We start from the raw sequence: 19,017 nt of genomic DNA, 5'->3' as shown, positions 1-19,017 counted from the left end.
TATGCAGTTGTTCTGCTAATGCATGTGGCTAATTACATGTTATGTGTTAAAGATTCATATGTCTATATGTCAGAAGGGAAAATGACTTTCCCGAATACTTCTCCTGAACTTTCCTTCATCTGAACTTTGCCTCTTTTGCAAATGAGATTTCAAGCCTCAGTGAATCAGATTTGCAGGCAGACAAGTGGAAAAATGCTTTTCCTACTTGAAGCTTAGTATTTACCATTGTATTACCTTGTATACAATCTTAACAATTGGGATTGCCATATGAAACTATTCATAACATGTCTCCTTACCTGTATGAATCTGCAAATGTTTCTGTCGCAATCATTAATATGACATTATTCCCATTTTGCTAGAGATGTGGGGAAATCCCCCCCTCCCCATAAACTTACTTGGAATTGGGCATGTATTCCCAACTATTTGCCCTCCAAAATGTCAGATCACTTGGAATGCTTTGTACAGCTTTAAAGGAAGTAGAAGGAATGTAGAATCGGTGTGTGTATCCATCCAGTGGTCTTGGATAAAGTCCATTGGCTAACAGGCTACAGATGGTTTTTTATGTGTGTGTGTGTGTGTGTGTGTGTATGTTTGTAATTTCATCCTTTATAAATTCTTTCAGAGAACACAGTTTATACCCAGCATGGACTGTGATCAGTAGTCACCAAAGATGCATGGTGAGGCCTCAGTGGATGTTGCAGAGGCACTATCATCTTGCAGTTCTTCAGCAAAGAGCTTATCAATTTCTTTTTTTTATCTAATATATTTTAGAATATATTTGGGTACAGAAAGGAAAAGTGGTAAGGAAAGCGAATAAGAAATAAAGACTAGTCATAGATTACATTTTGCTATGTACTCTCTACCCTTAGCTTGACTCAGGATCTACTAAATCTCTGACAATCTTAAAGAACTTAATGATTTTTTAAAATAATCCAGGAAATGTCTCCAGTGATCTAGGAAAATTTCTGAAGATTATCTATGCAGTAAACTTGTTAACCTTGCTACTGATACAAATTCCCCCAATTTGTTTGTCCATATCTCTATGTCTGACAGCAGCAGTTGCTTCCATTTCTGAGCTACTACCAGCCTAGCTGCTGTTGTTGCATAAAAGAAAAAAATCCTTTAACTGTTTTGGCATGTTCAGTAGTAAAAAAGAACAATAACATAGATTTAGCATACATTGGAAATTTGTATCCCATGATGCTCTGCATCTGTGTATGCACTTTAACCCAAAATAGTTGGATAACCTCACAGGATCACCACATGTGGTAGAAAGACCTAATTACCTTTTTACACCTCCTGCACAACCTCAGGCTGCTGCTGATGTCATGTGGAAGCAGCACTAAAACCTGTAAGCAATGAGAGGCTGTCCAGGGGGCAAATTCCTCATGTGGAATTGGTCAATGGATACAGAACAGGACAATTAGACACATAGGAATCTCTCTATTTTAGTGCTGATTCTACATGACATTGGCAGCAACCGAGGTTGTGCAGGAGCTGCCACGAGTTTTGGCCAGATTTGTCTTGGGATAAGAGAAATTACCAAAATTGGAATTGCCACTTCTTATGGCACCTCATATCAGGGAGCAACCAGGGGCAAGCCTGTGTGGAGGGAGAAATGTGTGACAGTACCTACAGTGTTTTGCCCTGCCTCTCATCCATCCTCCCCCCTCAATTTCCTGTGCTGAGAATTTTAAAAAATGGTGTGATCTGCGTTGCTGCAGGAACGCAAAGCTACATTCTCCAAGTTAAAATAAAAATCTTCTGTGCATTGTCCTTGTTGGATTTGAGATCAGGCCACCAAGACACATTCATGAAAGGGGAGGCATGTAATGAAGAAGACCTTTCCCTATCAGGCTTACTGTTTGCACTCAGTCACTCATCAGGGTCCAGTTACCATTTCCAGCCTCACAAATCTACCCAAACATAAACAGACCAAAAAATGAAGGTTCCCAAAAAGGGAGGAAGGGAATACTTTATTGTTGTTACGTTTCTCCATAGCAACGCGGATGTGTTAATTCAAAAAAATACATCTGGGTTGTGCCATTACCACATAGCAATACAGAAATGCCTTTTAAAAAATGGGTGGGTGGGTGAAGTTTGAGTCCCTGAAACAACCACTGTGCTGGGATTGGTAGCTTGTGGTGATTTACAAGCTGAGGAGCAGGGGGACAGGTTCATGTTGTTTTCCCTTGCTGCCTCATTGGGAGGCAAAAAGCTGCGACAAAGTGGAGGGAAAATGCAGGAGGGGGTTTCCTATCAGGAGGCTGCGCGAGTCAAAGAGGTGGGATCAGAGAGGTGGCAAGATGGAACCCCTCCCATTGCTTTTTCTTTTCCATTTCCTTCATCCAAGATGATCACTAACCAGCACTGCAAAGAAGCCGGACTCAGGATATAATTTTGTGCATTTGTAAGCAATCTGTAATTAGACACTGATACATTCTCTGTACTGATATGAGCCTCATGTTTACCCTGGAAGCACTCCTGCCTTTACTATCAGATCTCTGTAGACTGATTATGGAAATTCAGTACTAAGGTAAAGAAGAAGAGTTGGTTCTTATATGCTGCTTTTCTCTACCCAAAGGAGTTTCAAAGTGGCTTACAGTCGCCTTCCCTTTCCTCTCCCCACAACAGACAGCCTGTGAGGTGGGTGAGACTGAGAGAGCCCTGAGAGAAAGGAGGATTATGCATACTTAAGAGCATTCTGTTATTAAACACTTTACATGTTCTTGGTCGAGCCGTGGTAGAAATTTAGCCCTGTCCATATTTGAACAGGAAATCACACTTCAAGTATCCCACTCACTTTTTGGTTGAGAATGGATAAATTCTTTCTGAGCCTTTTCAGAGAATTCTTGGGAAAAGTTTGGTGTTCTCTGGAGAATTCTTTGACATTTCAGAAACACCCAATTATCAGAAACTGTTATTCCTAGCCTTCTCTTCTGGAGGCTTCCTGCCCCCTTCTCTTGCCCTCAGTTTATATTCTGGCAACAGTAAGTAGTGGCACACTTGAAGATCAAGGCCTATTCTTCAAGCCTTCATTCACTCTGAAAGCCTTACCCTGGGAAGTTCCCAGCACAGAATTCTTCAAATTATAGCTTGGTTTTCTGGATCTTTGTGGAAAATAAAAGGGACAAATGATACAAATGTTTAGGAGCCTGTAGATTTTGGCTGGTACCATAAAATGTTGTTGTTTCTGGAATCAAATGGTTTGGATCATTTGCAGTTCCCAATTTTAATACCCAAATTCTTTAATTTGATTTCATCCAATCAAAGAGTTCTGTGATTTCATTCATGCTTCCTAGGCTGCTCAGAAGTTGTTGCACTGCACGGTGGTATTTTTTGATTCAGGGTTCTGTAGGACTCTATTTAGTTTCCCACACTATATGAAAACCTTGGGAGAGGTCATCCTGAGATCTGAAGTGAGATGACATCAATATGCGGATGACACCTTAGCTCTATTTGTCTTTTTCATCTAATCAAGGTGAAGCAGTTGATGGACTGAAATAGTGGCTGTAGTCAGGAACAGGACAGATTGAAATTGAAACCAGACTGAATAAAGTATGCTTATAGGCAATTAGCTGGACCAGGGAAGAGGTGTTCAACTTCTTTTGGGTGGAATAGAACTCCCTCTAATTCGTCAGACCCGAAACCTAGGAATGAGATGCTACACCCCACATTATAGGTGATGTCCTGGAGAGCTTCTTACAATGTAACCAAGATGCAATCAATGGGGGGGTGTAGTCAAGGTTGTGTAGAACCCCATTGAGGAGAAGGCAAGAAGAATTCTGAGACCAGAGGGAAAGGGAGGGGAGATCCTCAGCAGAACCTGCTTCAAGTGAGTCAAAGCATAGATCAGCAGCTCAAGTCTGGCATGGGACTAATCAGTTGAGCTGTGGCTAGAAAACTGCTATAGCTGCCATGACAGGAGAGGAGATTCTCCTGGGCATTTGGGATTGAATGTGGTCTTGTTCATGTGCTAAGCCTATTTTTTTACCCATTGAACTATGTTCCCATTATTCTATTATTATACAACATGGCTAGAAACACTTCCATACAGTGGATAAGGGAAAGGAAGGAATTATGTCAAGGAGCTTGAAAGACTATGAAGAGTCCTCCATATATCTTTTTTAATGTTTGCATCTGTGTGCTTAAAATGCTATTCTGTGGTATGGAGGCATTGGTTCTGGTCCTACTTTCTGGAGTTGTTGCAAGCAGCATTCCTAAATGGTAGGTTGTGTCTTTTGGAGGCTATATTCATATCTCCCTGAGGTCAGACTCAACCATAACCTCTGCTTCATTTTGCTTTGACCTTTCCTATTGGGCTTCCAGGCAGTTAACAGTGCACCCTGCAGTGAACTTAATGTTCTAATAACTTCCCCTTTCCTAGTATTTGCAGCACCTAATGCTGTCTTTTCAAAATGGTGTTTTCCTCCTTACAGAGGCAGTGAAACTAAGATGCTGTAGGTAATAATATGCATTTAGTGTGCATGGAGGCAGTATTCCCATTGTAGGAATTGAATCTTTCTCTTTGAAAAATGCTGGATTATTAATACCTATACAACGTGATATCTGTATGCATGCTCTAAGTTTTCTTTCTGGATTCTAGATATGCATGGTGTAGCTTAGTATGTGTATTCCTGGGCTGAATAATGTCATATAGCTGTCATATAGCTATAGAAGACATATAGCTGTTGCTGGATACTACTACTACAAAAAAAAAGGCTACACATACAGGTATTGTTCATAATTTATTTTCCAATCTTTGCTCCTAGGATCTGAAAATTGTGTATACACATCACATTGTTAGAGTGATACAGGAAATAAAGAGAAAATTCTAAGTAATACGATCAATGTTATTGATTACAACAGAGGATAGAAGAACTCAAGAGAAAAAAAGGCAAATTTCTGATTTAATTCAATCACAGTAATTCTTAGTTGAGCAGTTGTAGTATTCAGATGTGTTTTGTCCACAAGTAGTCCAATAAAGAAGAGCCTCTTGTGGCGCAGAGTGGTAAGGCAGCCGTCTGAAAGCTTTGCCTATGAGGCTGGGAGTTCAATCCCAGCAGCCGGCTCAAGGTTGACTCAGCCTTCCATCCTTCCGAGGTCGGTAAAATGAGTACCCAGCTTGCTGGGGGGTAAACGGTAATGACTGGGGAAGGCACTGGCAAACCACCCCGTATTGAGTCTGCCATGAAAACGCTGGAGGGCGTCACCCCAAGGGTCAGACATGACTCAGTGCTTGCACAGGGGATAACTTTACCTTTACCTTTAGTCCAATAAAGCATGTCTGAATGTAGTTTTATGTACAGAGATACATAAAAAGAAGCCTGCTGTTAGGACCCCAGGTCCATCTTCTCTGTGAGCAAGGAGGAATGCATCTCCAAACCTCCATTAATTATCATTTCTGGTACAGTCTAAGCAAGTGTGGCTAGGCCAGGGAGCTTGTCCAGACATCTTATCAGAAATAGGCCAATGTTAGCTCTATGCAAGATGTCAGCCTCATAGAAGAAGATCCCACATTCCTCAGAGCTCTCTCACCCCGCCAACCTGTTATAGGGAGAGGAAGGGAAGGTGATTGTAAGCCACTTTGAGATTCCTTTAGTTAGTAAAAAGTGGGATACAAGCCCTGCTTCTGCTGCTCCTGCTTCATTTCTTCATCCAAGACTTGCTGCAGACATTAGCAAACTCTCAGTTTCTTTATTTTGCACCAATAATTAGTTTAAACACTGGTTTGGGGACTAACTGCTCAATCCTGACCTCACGATACATTTTTATGCTACTTAAACTAGTGCTTCAGACCTAGTTCATGTGTGTTGTTCACAAGAAGCATCCATCTTGATGCTTTGTTATAGAGACACCCCTACTAGACGTCTACACATCAAAATATTTTCTGACCCAAAACTTCTGTCATAACCATTTCACCGCTTTACTTTCCTCTTGTATGCTTGTTTAATCAGCATGAATGTGGGATAGAGACTATTATTTTGTTTTTCATTAAACCTATTTTCTGATTAATCTCAAAGTCTGCTTCTGTCTGATATTTCTGGCAAGGACTCTCTCCCCATATACTGGTGACAAATCTCACTGGTTCCCTCTTGCAAAACAGTCTCCTAGATTCAAACTCTGAATCTATTAATAGCCATCCCCATACATTAGGGTAACATTCTATCCCCTTACTACTTTACACGAATGATACTACCCTTCTTTCTTATACAACAGCTGGCCTTCTAAGACATCTAAACCTTTTTCATAAGTATTGTGAAATAAATTCTTTAACCATAAATTATTCAAAATCTACAGTGCTAGTGTTTTCTCAGACCTGGAAACTGAAGAAACGGTTTGTGGAATGTAAAGAAATCATCAAAGATAAAAGCTTTAAATATTTGGGCATTACCTATCACTATAATCTTAATTGGTCAACCCATTGGATTTGAGCAGTAAATTTGGCCAAATGTTCTGCTGCCCAAATTAGACAATTTTATTTTCTTAAGGGCAACCAGTTAGTACCTGCTGCAGTAAGAATTTTTAATGCCAAAATCTCACTGCAAATATTATATAGTATACCTGTTTGGATAAAAGCATTCAACAGCAATGTCCAGGCAAACTTCTTTCAGCAACTTCTGGGTGCTCCAAAATGTGTGCCTTATTCTGTTATTTGCTCTCAACTGGGCCAGCATTTCTTGGAAACTAAGGTCTGGATCATAACCTTTGAATATTTGCTTAAAATACATTTTAGAGCTGGGCCTGCTTCATTTCTGTTTAATTTCTCATTTAAGAAATTATTCTTACTGTGCCAAGTGGTTTTCTGTTATTGAGTCTAAAATCGCTCAAATTGGATTTTCAGTAGACCTTTTTTCTATTTTTGAATGAATCAGCCATATTTTGTGCTTTAAAACAGAGATTATTAGATATTGAATATTCAAAACATTTCCCTGCTCAACCTCATATGTTCTCCTACGTTCCCCTATCAAATTTGGTTTACAAGCTCATCATGGAAAGATGGCCTGTTATTTCTATAATCTTGCCAGCACTTGCCAACGTAGACCTTTCATGATGGCTAGGATGAATGTTGTCCCCTCTAAGGTGCTTGCTGGGAGATGGCAGAAAATTCCATTTCAGGAGAGGTTATATTTATGCTCTGCAAATTCACCAGATTCAACCCATTCTAGATTGCCAGCTTCATGGGATTCCACATGAAGAACTCTTCTCCCTTAATAGCATTCTAAGGGAGTTGTAAGTAGGGAAATTGCATTCCAATACTTATTAAGTGATTATTCATCTGAAATTACATCCATGGTTGCAAAATTTTTGGTGGAGGTTCTAAAAGTTAGAACTGATTTTTGAAGCATATTTTATTGCAGTTGTTTTGTGTGTCTATATCTATATCTATATCTATATCTATATCTATATCTATATCTATATCTATATCTATATCTATATCTATATCTATATCTATATCTATATCTATATCTATATCTATATCTATATCTATATCTATATCTATATCTATATCTATATCTATATCCAGTTGATTGACTTTTTTTCACCTATATGTTGTAATGCTATGGAATACCAATAAAGATAATGAATTGAATTGAAGTTTCCTAGAATTGCTAATTCTCCCCCCATAAATTCAGGATACAGGTCTAACTGAGGAAACAAAGCCAGTGGTCCATCTAGTCCATCATCCCATCTCACAGTGGCCAGCCAGTTTCTCTGGAGTGTCAATAGCAATGCCCTGAAGCCAAGGTGTTGCCTCCTGGCACTGGTATTCAGAGTATGAAAGTTCTTTTTAGTCACCTTTGTAAATAGCTGCTGATAGACCTATCTTTAATGAATATGTCTAACCCCTTTTAATGCTGTTGATGCCTGCGGTCATGAACATCGGCTGACAGCAAATTCCACATTTTAGCCACTTGGGTAAAGCATTTTCAAAATATGGAAAAGGAGATTCCACTTAAATATTATAAAACATTTTCTGATGATGAGGGTGTTTTTAGATGGAATATGCTTCCTTGGATGGTGGTGGAGTCTCTGTTGTTGCAAGTTTCTAGTAGGAGATTGGATGAGCACCTGTCAGGAGTGTGTGATATTTAGGGGGGCTGGACTGGATGGCCCTTTGTGGCCTCTTCCAACTCTGTCTGATTCTGATTCTCCTTAAATGCTCCTGAGTGCTAGTATTTCTTAACAGGAAGGAAAAGTTTTCTCTGCATAATTTTTAAACCTCTGTTATGTACTCCAAGTTCTTCTCTGAACTAAAAAGTCACAGACCTGTCAGCATTTTTTTTTATTTTCTGGAATGGTCAGTGAAGGCTGCTAGGGTAACTACCTAAAAAGGTCAGCAGCAAGTGAAATTGTAATTAACAATGATGTTATTATCCCTTGATACCTTCCCTTGTTGTTAATCACAAGTTTGTGATTTCCTTAGGATTTTAATTCTATGTTAGCAGCCCTCTAGTACTTGGGCCAGAGGAACTCCTTGCTCGATATTGGTGAAAAAGTTCCTTTTTCAAAATGATTTGATAATATTGTACTAGTGAGTGCTTTGAAAGATGCAAAACTCTGTTTATTCTACCACCTCATAAGTAGATAAAGAACATTGTCACAGAAAGATGTATATCCTTTGCATCTAATCTTTCAGTGAATGGAAGTGCCATGCCATCAATGTTCTGGTTTCTGCCCCCTTTTGAGTGACATTCACAGCAAGGAAGAACAATCATTTCATACATTCATCAGTCAGTGCAGAAAATGTAATTGTCCATTGTCCTTGCATAGGACAAGCATGGTGAGAGGAGAGATTTATTGTACCCTCTTCTCAAATATGAGAGCTCAAAAGTGTCAGGAAATAATCTTGGCTCTCTATGTTTACTAATTACACAACCTTTTGTCAGATGGATTCGTCACAAAATCAAAACTAATTTCAGTGATAAATACAGAGGTTGCTTGTCCATTGAGGGGCACGGAGCAGTACATGCCTGTAATGCCACATTTTGGTCACCTTTTTAACATGCCATCCTTGTTTAGAGGACATGGAAGAAGGAAAAAAATAGATTTGAGGTGGTTCATGAATTGATCACCGGGATGGTAGCTGGTAGAATTTGTCCTGTGCCTTAACATCTTTTGATCTTAAAGTCTTTTGTCTTTTCTGAAATTATTCATATGACGGTTAGCTGCATGGAAACTTACTGTGAAGCAGATATAGTCACATCTGATGGTGGGTTATGAGTGGCATCCAGCCAAGCATGCAACTGCTATTTTTTTCTTTCTTATTTTTGGAAATCTATGGCAGTCATGGGGTGGTAACACCACAACTTAACAGTATAGTGGACAAAGCCAACTCTGCTCAATGTACAGTTACCACAAATGAAGCTTGTAAACTACCATGTAGCTATTGGGCATCCATACCCAAATTCCTTAGTCATTCTTTTAGTCACAGAAGGCTAGATTTGTGAACTGTGTTATGCAGTACTGCATTAACAGGTGTATCCAGTATGAAAGTTATTAGAGCATTCTTGCGCTGAAGTGATGGTGACAATCATATTCTCACTGACAAATCCTGATCTTGTGTTGCCAGTTTGCTACTTTCTGATACTGACCTCATGGTAGCATTAATTCCTTGCGTCCATTGCACCAGTGTAAAGGCAGCTTTAGCACAAGATAGAAATTTGACTCTCCAGCCATAGCTGCTGATCCATCAGTGGATCTAATGTAAATGCAGCAGAAGTTATGGAGATGTCAGGGTCAGAACTGACAGTATAGAACTTGCCTCTAATCTTCCAGTGATGGACAGGGGCAGTTTGAAAGTGCATTCAATAAGCATAAAGTAAGCACTATTGATATTTTCAAAGTGCTAGCATCCCATGTAATGCAGGAGTGTTGGCATCTCTATTAAACTCTTTGGCACCAGCACATCAAGAGATCTCACCAATAAGCGCTAATGCATTTTGCATTAACGTTTTACCACTGACAAAGTGTGACTTACTACAGGGGTAGAGTTCAAAAAGAAAAACGAAAACACAGAGTTTCACTTATCTGAAGCTGGTAAAACCCCTCTAAATGTAACATTTGCATGGATTTTTGTTTTGTTTTTAAAGGCAGAAACAGCTGCATTTCTTTGCCCTGTCCCCTTTTGGGTGTGATTGAATTTAGGGATGCAATTGCAGTTGCTGAGCTGTGTTGAACTGCCTCATGTGAGGTTTTTAAGGGGAAAAGGAGACTCCCAAAAAGAATAACATTTCTTCCCCACCACATCTGCCTTTGTGCTCAATTGTTCTTGTTGATTGCTCTGATATGCTGTGGATTTGTTTCCATTTCAGAATTTTTTTTTCTTCCCTGCAGCGAATGTCCAGCAGTGAATGTCCTGATAGTATCATGGAGCTTGTTGGGCTTCAGAATTTGATTATGCCCTCAGTCAGCATGAGAGTCAGGGTAGAAGGGGCTCCCCCATTTTGCTGGGCTGTGATGGCTTTGTTGTCTCAGCACTGAAGTTAGGGAAATGTTTGCAGATAGTTAGAAATGCTTGCAAAAACCAATCCTGTTCTTTCAGCTACAGGAAATTGTAAGAGTGACATAATGCTCTTGTACTTCTTATTGAGAGGCACTCTGTGGGGCACAAGTGGCTTCGGGGCACCTCCAGTAGCAGCAAAAGAACACTCCAAACAAGTGCCTAAAGCTGCTTTTTACAAAGTGGAAAAGATCTTACGAGCTCTGTCTCGATTTCATGACACTCTGCATTCCATATCTCTGGAAGGGGGTGGTGCATGAAGAATTTCAAGCTTAAATCTTAGCTGCTGTCCTTTTACAGCAACTTGCAAATAATAGCTGATTGTATAAGTCACAATGCTGACAAATAAATATATAGGATCGGAATCACTATCCTTGTACATTGTGGCTAGTGAAGTAGGGGTTTCACTCCCCACTTCTAGCTTCATGTTTTTTTCTCCCCTGGGAAAACTCTTAAGGATATTTGCTCCTCCCTTCCCAACTTCTCCAGAATGAACGGAGCATAGGTGAAGAAAGCTTGCCATAGGACTAGAGGTGTTAATCAGAAAAGGCATTCATCAGAAACTATTTCACGTACTATAGGCTATTAATGGATGCTCTCTGGATGTCTAAATACCCAGGCCTAAAATAAAGCTGCTACTTTGCAATTTTCAGACCCTCTTCTTTGGTATGGGTTAATTTTAGCAAGAAATTTGGCCTTTTCATAAACACTAAAAAGACAAAGATAATGACCACTTCAAAAAACAGACATGTCACAATAACAGTTGATGGTGAAGAGACTGAATGCGTTCATTTTTCTTGGATCACAAATTGATGTGTCGATTTCAGTATGGAAGTAAAATGTCAAATTGCTCTAGGTCACTCAGCAATGGCAAGCTTGAACTGGACATGGAAAAGCAAGGATTTAAGCCTGACTACCAAATGTAAATTAGTTAGATCTATTATATTTCCAATAGCCACTTATGGTTGTCATAGTTGAATGACAAAAAATTAGATAAGAGAAGAATCGATTTGTTTGAACTCTGTTGTTGTAGCAATCTTCTGTGGGTTCCATGGATGGCAAAAGTCACAAACAAGTCACAAACAAGGAAATACTACAGTGCATAAAGCCTCTGGCTCACTTACTTTGCCTATATCATGTGAACCAACTCAGGGGAGAAAGCAATTATGCTAGGATTGGTCTGCAAAAAAGGAAAACAGGCTGACAAAGAACACGGTGGTTAGATGTGATCAAAATGGACACCGGCCAGAACATTACACAACTAAAAGAAGTGGCGCAAGATCAGAAATTGTGGTGGCAGTTGTACCATATGATCACCAAGAGTCTGACTTGACTGAATGGCTGCTATCATCATCATCATCATCATCATCATCATCATCATCATCATCATCATCATCAATTTTAGGAAAGAGAAGGGACCAGCAATAAAATATTGAAGCATGCCCAGTAAAAGCCAGGTCAAGTTTCAACTGAACTGTCTTCACTGCCATGAAGTAAAATTCACTGTCCTCAATAGAATATAGCACTAACAACAAGAACTGATTCAAATATTGCTTGACTTTCCCTGTTGCCAAGTGGAGAGTAATTGCACATAAAGTAGGAAGAGTGTTGGCATGCCAGAACTAGAGACTTCATATCCACAACACATTGAAACATCTATATCTTGATCTTTTGAGCTGCCTTGCAGCCACCTCTTAGCCCCATCCTATACATATAGCATACACTTAATAATGGGATTGTAACTAGGACAGCATAGGAGAGCTAGTGTCCTTTACATAGGGCACCTCTTCAAGGCCATTATCACATGCTAAGCCAGGGGTAGTCAAACTGTGGCCCTCCAGATGTCCATGGACTACAATTCCATGAATTGTAGTTTATGGACATCTGGAGGACCGCAGTTTGACTACCCCTGAGCTAAGCTATATGCTTGCTTATGCATATCTTAGATATAGGGGTACTAGCCTCCAGGTGTGACCTGGGTTATCCCCCCCCCCCAAATTACAGTTCTTCTCTAGGCTTGAAAACTCAGTTTCCCTTGAGAAAATAGATGCTTTGGATTCCATGGCATCCTGGTCCTCCCCCAGGCTCCATCCCCAAATCTCCAGGAGTTTCCCAATCCTGATCTGGCAACCATAGCCTTCATCTCCTACAATTATTTGTGTTATCTATTTATCGTATGGCATGTGCGTAGTGTAGCCACGAGGCCCTATGATTGTAGGATTGTCTGGGAGGCAGGCAAGATTCATTCAGATGTGGTTTGTCATTGTCTGCCTCCAGGTCATGTCCTGAGTGTTCCTTGGAGGTCTCCCATCCAAATACTAACCAGAGCTGACTCTGCTTAGCTTCTGAGATCTGATGAGATTGGGTGTTCCTGGGCTCTCCAGGTCAGGGCTACCAGTGGCCAGGGGGGACTTGGCAACCCTACTTATAGTCAGTAATATAATATGAATCACATTTCATTGTCTTGTGCTTGCAAAATAAAGATCCATTGGCACCTTAAAGACTAGTACTATTTATTTCAATATGAGTCTGAGCTCACTTCTTCAGCTAGCCAGGGAGCAGGGCCCCAATAGCTTCCTATATTTAAGCATATATGAGGAACTGAATGCTTGCTTTATAGTTGTTGTCCTTCCCCTCCAACTAAGTGTCCTTAGTTCAACTGTAGACTGGAATTTAGACTTGGAGAGTGTGAAAACAACTGGAGAATTCAGAAGGGGCACTACTAGATGTCTCCAAAGCTAAGCAGGATTGACATGGGCGATTATTTGGATGGGAGACCTCCAAGGTATCCTGGGGGAAAGCTAGATGCAATTAAGAAATGCCTGAACTTTGGGAAAAATTTTGAAGTCTCATAATTGTCCTTGGCCTTTCTGCTATTGCTAAAATGTGGATCTTTAGGTATTTTCTGTGCCTAACCCATTTTCAAATGTAAGTTTGGGAACAGAATGTCTGCATTTGCCTTGAACTATACTGCAAGCCCTGCAAATGGTAGGTGCAGAAAAGTATACTTTGGAATTTACATAACTCAGCAAGCTACTTTTTCCTCCTCTCTCAGCTGCCAACCTAGCTGTTTGGCTAACATCCACTGTAATCTGTTCTCCTTCATTATGTTAATCTGTGGGCGGAAAGATTTCTGTCATCTTCAAATCGCTTGTACAGCAATGGTAAACACCTTGGCCTGCCTGTAATTGGACAGGTGTCTGCATTGGTGTCACCTAGCTTTTAATTCAATTAAAGGAACTGCCTGCTCTGCTCTCATTACCCACTCATTTCCTTTGCACTTTCAGTCAGTCAGTGAAATTTACACTCTGCGCCTGCCTGTACTGTAAGACAAAATCAGCAGCCCCATAACTAAGATAATCCTTGATGTACAAGCACATTAATTTATAGCTAAGCAAGTTAAATTATCCTTTGTTACGAAAATGTTCAGAGATGAACATATTTACATATAGTATGTTGTTGAAACAAATATTTATTAAAGTACTGAATCACTTAGTGGAACGGCCCCCACTAGTTGATTTGATCTGGATCTCAAACTGTACCATGATAGCCTGTATGCGCCATAATAGTCACGTTGGTGCAGTAATGCACAGATAAACCCAAGTGCCAGATCTGACTGTATATATTGAGCTCTACTTTATTTCCAAGAGCTATGTGCGCTTATTTGTAGATAGAACATAATTTGTAGGCAAATTACATGGTGGCCCAGCAAAAGATTACTGAATTATGACTTTTGAAAAAGTCAGAAGGTGACACAAGAATAAAACATTAAAAATGCAAATAATTATTTTTTAAAACACAGAACAGTGATTTTGAAATTTTGAAACTGCTTGAAATTATTTTATTCACTGAGTAAATGGTGTTTGTCAATGCTATTCGGATCCATTTTTGACATTGTGCTGATAACGCTTCTGCAATGCGGTGAGCTTTTTCTTTAAAAAAAAAAGCGTCGGTACAAGATCTAGTCTTTAAAAATCCACATTGTAGATTACAGACAGTAAATCAATTGAAGGTACCACTCTTTCTGCCCAGTGAAGGGAACCTTTGGAAATAAATTAAAATTCTAACACAGACATTTTGACACAGTGACCCCATGAAACTGAATAATGTCATTTGTTAAATATGGATGTAAAGTTAAGAATGTAACAGCAGACTGAAATCACACCGACCACAAGAGGTCCACTTGATATGCAAAGCAAGTTTTCCATTTTATTAAAATACCCTCTGCTTAATTATTAGTAATATTTAATTTAGTATCTGTTTAGGCAGATAAACCTTGAGGCCTTATTTTACTATATCTGCGGAAAATGAAGAAAATATATAAGAACCAGCAGTGTTGTACTATTAATTCTAAGTTTCTAAAACTGCTGCTATTTTTATAGCATTCTCACAAAAATAATCATAATTGCTAGATAGCATATGAAATAAAACTCAAACACCAAGTGTTTCTAATATGTTTTCCCATTCAACATGAGTTTTATTAAATACCAACTGTGTTTCCTAGAGGGTTTAAGGTGAAACAATTATATTTTCAAAATGGAGTGCCGTATGAAACAGAAGTTCAACACCTGAGCATCTGAACCAACATACAGTAGATTAGAAGTAAACAAAAATCCACTCTAAACAAAACAAAAACAAATGCCATTGAATGTCCTAGGTAATTAATGTTCTTCTTACTCTATAAAGGCTAGGATTTCCTCACAAAGAGGTACAGTAATTTTATGGAATGTTGTTCTGTCCTCCTATAGTGTACAATGCCAAGGAGGCAGAAACCTTGATTAGAAGGCCCAAATCACACATCTGCTATACCTGTGGGTATTTAATCACCAGTAGCTCCTGCTGCTGCTTCTAGGTCAAATGAGCTGTAAATGGGTGCAAGTTTCAGTGAAGACGTTTGCCTATTCCATCTTCAACTTTTCCACATCTCATATGGTCCCTGAGTGAATGCCTAAGAGATTGAGTTGTAAGTCAGGAAGTCTTTGATTTAAAGTTTCCCTCTGCCACATGAATCTACTGCCTTAGAACAAACCACCTTCTTTCTACTTCAGCTTCAATCTGCCGTAATAGTATATGTTGACGGAGTTTAAATATGCAAAGGAGGGTGCTTAAAGAATAAAATAGTTTTATTTATGAAAAGAAATACATATCTCCTCCAATCCCCCCCTGCAGGGCACTCTTTATATTCTGCTCAATTATACACAGTATATAGACCTACTGTGTATAGACCTATCTACCTCACAGTATAGACCTACCTCACAGATTTGTTATATCCATTGAACAGTGCAGTGTGTGGTTTAAATACTTAACATTACAGGTATTCATTTGTAAAATTCTGCTCTAATACAGAAAATGCGTTCTCCAACTCTTCTTTCAGGATCCTTAAATAATTTCCGGGGGGTATAATTGTGACAGTGCAGGAACCTCAGGGATCTGTATAGTGTATCTGAAGTGTAGGAACTCAAGTAAATGAGCTTAAAATCATGAGTTAATGGGGGGGGGGGGGAGTAATGTCTAATAGACTTTAAACCATTTAACAAGAAATGTCCCACTGTCCTCAATTCTTGTTTTTAAAGGAAGTATTCAGGAAAATTTGACTTCCTTTTATGGTTAGTGTCTCAGTTTGCAAAAGTATTTTTGCTTTAAAAGAGCAAATGAGAGAAACAAACATATTTCTGCAGCCCTTAAAAGCCGACAATAAATTGATGGGTTCTTTTATAACATTTGCCCCTGAATTTTACCTCCTACTACATGTGAGATACGTATGTGACATTTCTTCTTGGCCAAAAAATTCTCTTCTGAGGAGTTCTGAATCCCCCCCCCCTCTCAAAAAACCCTTGGAAACTGGCCCTGGGGAAGTACATCTTGCCACAACTAGAAGAAGAAGAAGAGTTGGTTCTTAGATGCTGCTTTTCTCTACCCGAAGGAGGCTCAAAGCGGCTTACAGTCGCCTTCCCTTTCCTCTCCCCACACCAGATACCCTGTGAGATGGGTGAGGCTGAGAGAGCCCTGATATTACAGCTCGATCAGAACTGCTTTATCAGTGCCATGGCGAGCACAAGGTCACTAGGGCCAGAACATTTTCAGTTCAGGCCCCTACTTGGTGGAATGAGCTCCCGGGGGAGATCTGATGGGCCCTGTTGGAACTGGCACAGTTCCTCAGGGCCTGTAAGACAGAGCTCTTCCACCAAGCTTTTGGTTGAGGCCAATGACTCAATAATATCTATGGCCCTCCCCTACAAAAATACCTCCATAGAGAAACATCTAGTTTGGAGATTTATGGGCAGTGAATAATCTGTAGGCTGCTATGACTTAAATGCTGCTGAGCTGACTACTTATGTTTTTTTTACTATGTTTTCATATTATATATGCTATGTTATTGTTATGTTGGTTTTCATTATTGTTAATTTTAATTGTGTGCAAAGTATCCTGAGCTATTATGGAAGGGTGGCATTGAAAATTAATTATTAATAATAAAAACTTTCAAGTCTTGCCAGGATTTACCAACTTCCTTGTAGTGTCTGGAGATTTCCAAAATTACTAGTGATCTCCAAATCACACAGATAATTTCCCCTGAGGAGAATTGCCTGCTTTGCATGGTGGGTTTTATGTCAGCTGAGATGAATGAGTCCTTGTTTTGCTCAGGCAAGTTACTGCATACACAAAAATGAAACTAACTTCTTATTTAACAGGCATTTTATTTTATTAATGATGCCATACAGAGTGTAAACGTGACTTCTGGGGGTATGATAGGGAGGCATGGCGAGCTGGCATCACTTCTGGGATTACTCAAAGCCTTAATAATAGTTCAGGGGTTACTCCATGGTCAAAAGGTTGAAAAAGGTTGCAGTAGAGGGATGTAAGCTGCTACAGAGCTTGGCTTGTATCATAGTGAAAGATTTTACATAAGTGTTTGCAGAACCACCTTAATGGCTGCTTTCTTTTCTCCTGTGGGGTCAACCTGTTACATAAATTAGCTGCTGTGTAACAACCTTAAGGCCTATGTATGTGTATTGCCCATGATATTTCTTGCCTCCTACTGTAGACAGGCACAAAACTTTGGCTGTTTCTGTTGCAGGCATCCTGACAGGCTTGCAGCCCTTCACAATGTATGATGTAACCCTAACGGCTTGCACTTTGGCTGGCTGTACTGAAAGCTCACATGCCTTGAACATCTCCACTCCACAAGAAGGTAAAGTAATTTCAAAGGTCTTGACTTCCACATTTCAGTCATGAATAATAAAATAGGAGAGGAGCTAAATGCTGCAAAGCCATTTGCTGGAAAACCCCAACCTAATTTGATGACAAAGTGCATTGCCAGACCATAATTGCTCCATTTTTTGGGGGGTGCTAAAATGAATCAAACTCCATACCCTTTAATGACATGCATCTTTAATAGCTGTAATGCAGATTAATGGGCTTTTTAATTGCTGTTACATTGTTCATGCAAGAGCCTTGTCATTAATATGAAGCATCTGAAAGATTAATGAAAGCTTCCTCATTTTACTATGGCTCAGAAGTAAATCTAGAGACAGTCTGACTAAAAAGAATTGATTGTATGGCACAGTATGAAATTGAGAATCAAACGGTTGATTTCCATGGTCTCTTTTAACTGCTAAACACCAGCAGAAGCAACAATTATTTCAGCCTGATGGAACCTCAAAATGCCAATTGGGCCGTTTATTAATCTGTTGTACTTGAAACTTAAAAGTTTGCAGGCATAAATTACTATTTTTGAAGCTGATATTAAGCCTGAGAGCAGCAAGAAAGAGAAAATATGTTTCCGTTCTGCCTTTAGAGACCAGCTCAATAATTTCTGTACATGAATTACCGAAGAAATAGCTTTCAAAAGATTGGCGGAATATTTGTCTCAAACTTTTTTTTAGAAAAAGAGGCCACATTTTAAACTTCCGCCAGTCTAAATTCACAGTCTGGTGAAATCAAAATGTCTTGTTTGCTGACAACCGTGACAGCAGATTAGGCTTTCAACATTATTTTAATTGTTAAAATGTAATAGATGTTTCTCTTTTAGAAATGTGATTCTATGTTAATGCAACTTTATTTTTAGTCCTCTGCTATCTAGAAATAATGGTAATAATGCTGAACTTCTGTTCTGTATTTTACTTCAAAGTGATCCAGTGGTAAGCACTTCAAATGAAAAGGATGCTTTCACTAGGCACTTACAAAAAAATAAACTGCTAGTACTTTTCAGGTTATTGGACCTGGAAAATATCTGAATTTCATAATATTCCTGGTTCTCGTCCCCCCCCCTCAATTTTTCCATCACCAAGGCATTTAAAGGGACTGAGATACAATTAAAAGCCTTGGCAGCAGAGCCTGCTAAACAGCTCATCCTGCAGAGAAAAGTCTCCACAGGCTCAGCGTTGGGCCTGCTGGTGGCCCCTGTTGGAACTCTCAGAACATGACGAAAAAGGAGCTGAGCCACCTGCAGACTGCCCCAATCACAATACAGGAAGTGAGAATGTGGTAGGAGGACTGGATTGTCAGCTGCTGGA

General features: G+C 39.5%; 1 protein-coding gene across 1 annotated transcript in view; it reads left to right on the top strand.

The window, feature by feature from the left end:
- The window catches only part of USH2A (usherin), a 684,687-nt gene that overhangs the window by 282,289 nt on the left and 383,381 nt on the right, over positions 1–19,017 (top strand). The window contains exon 32 of the mRNA XM_077339259.1: positions 17,580–17,693. Within this exon, the coding sequence (XP_077195374.1) occupies positions 17,580–17,693 (114 nt within the window). The remainder of the gene's footprint in view (positions 1–17,579; positions 17,694–19,017) is intronic.

This window comes from Paroedura picta, chromosome 1, assembly GCF_049243985.1.
Source record: "Paroedura picta isolate Pp20150507F chromosome 1, Ppicta_v3.0, whole genome shotgun sequence".
Lineage (NCBI taxonomy): Eukaryota > Metazoa > Chordata > Lepidosauria > Squamata > Gekkonidae > Paroedura > Paroedura picta.
Note: the sequence above shows the minus strand (reverse complement) of the source record. Positions and strands in the feature narration are given on the sequence as shown.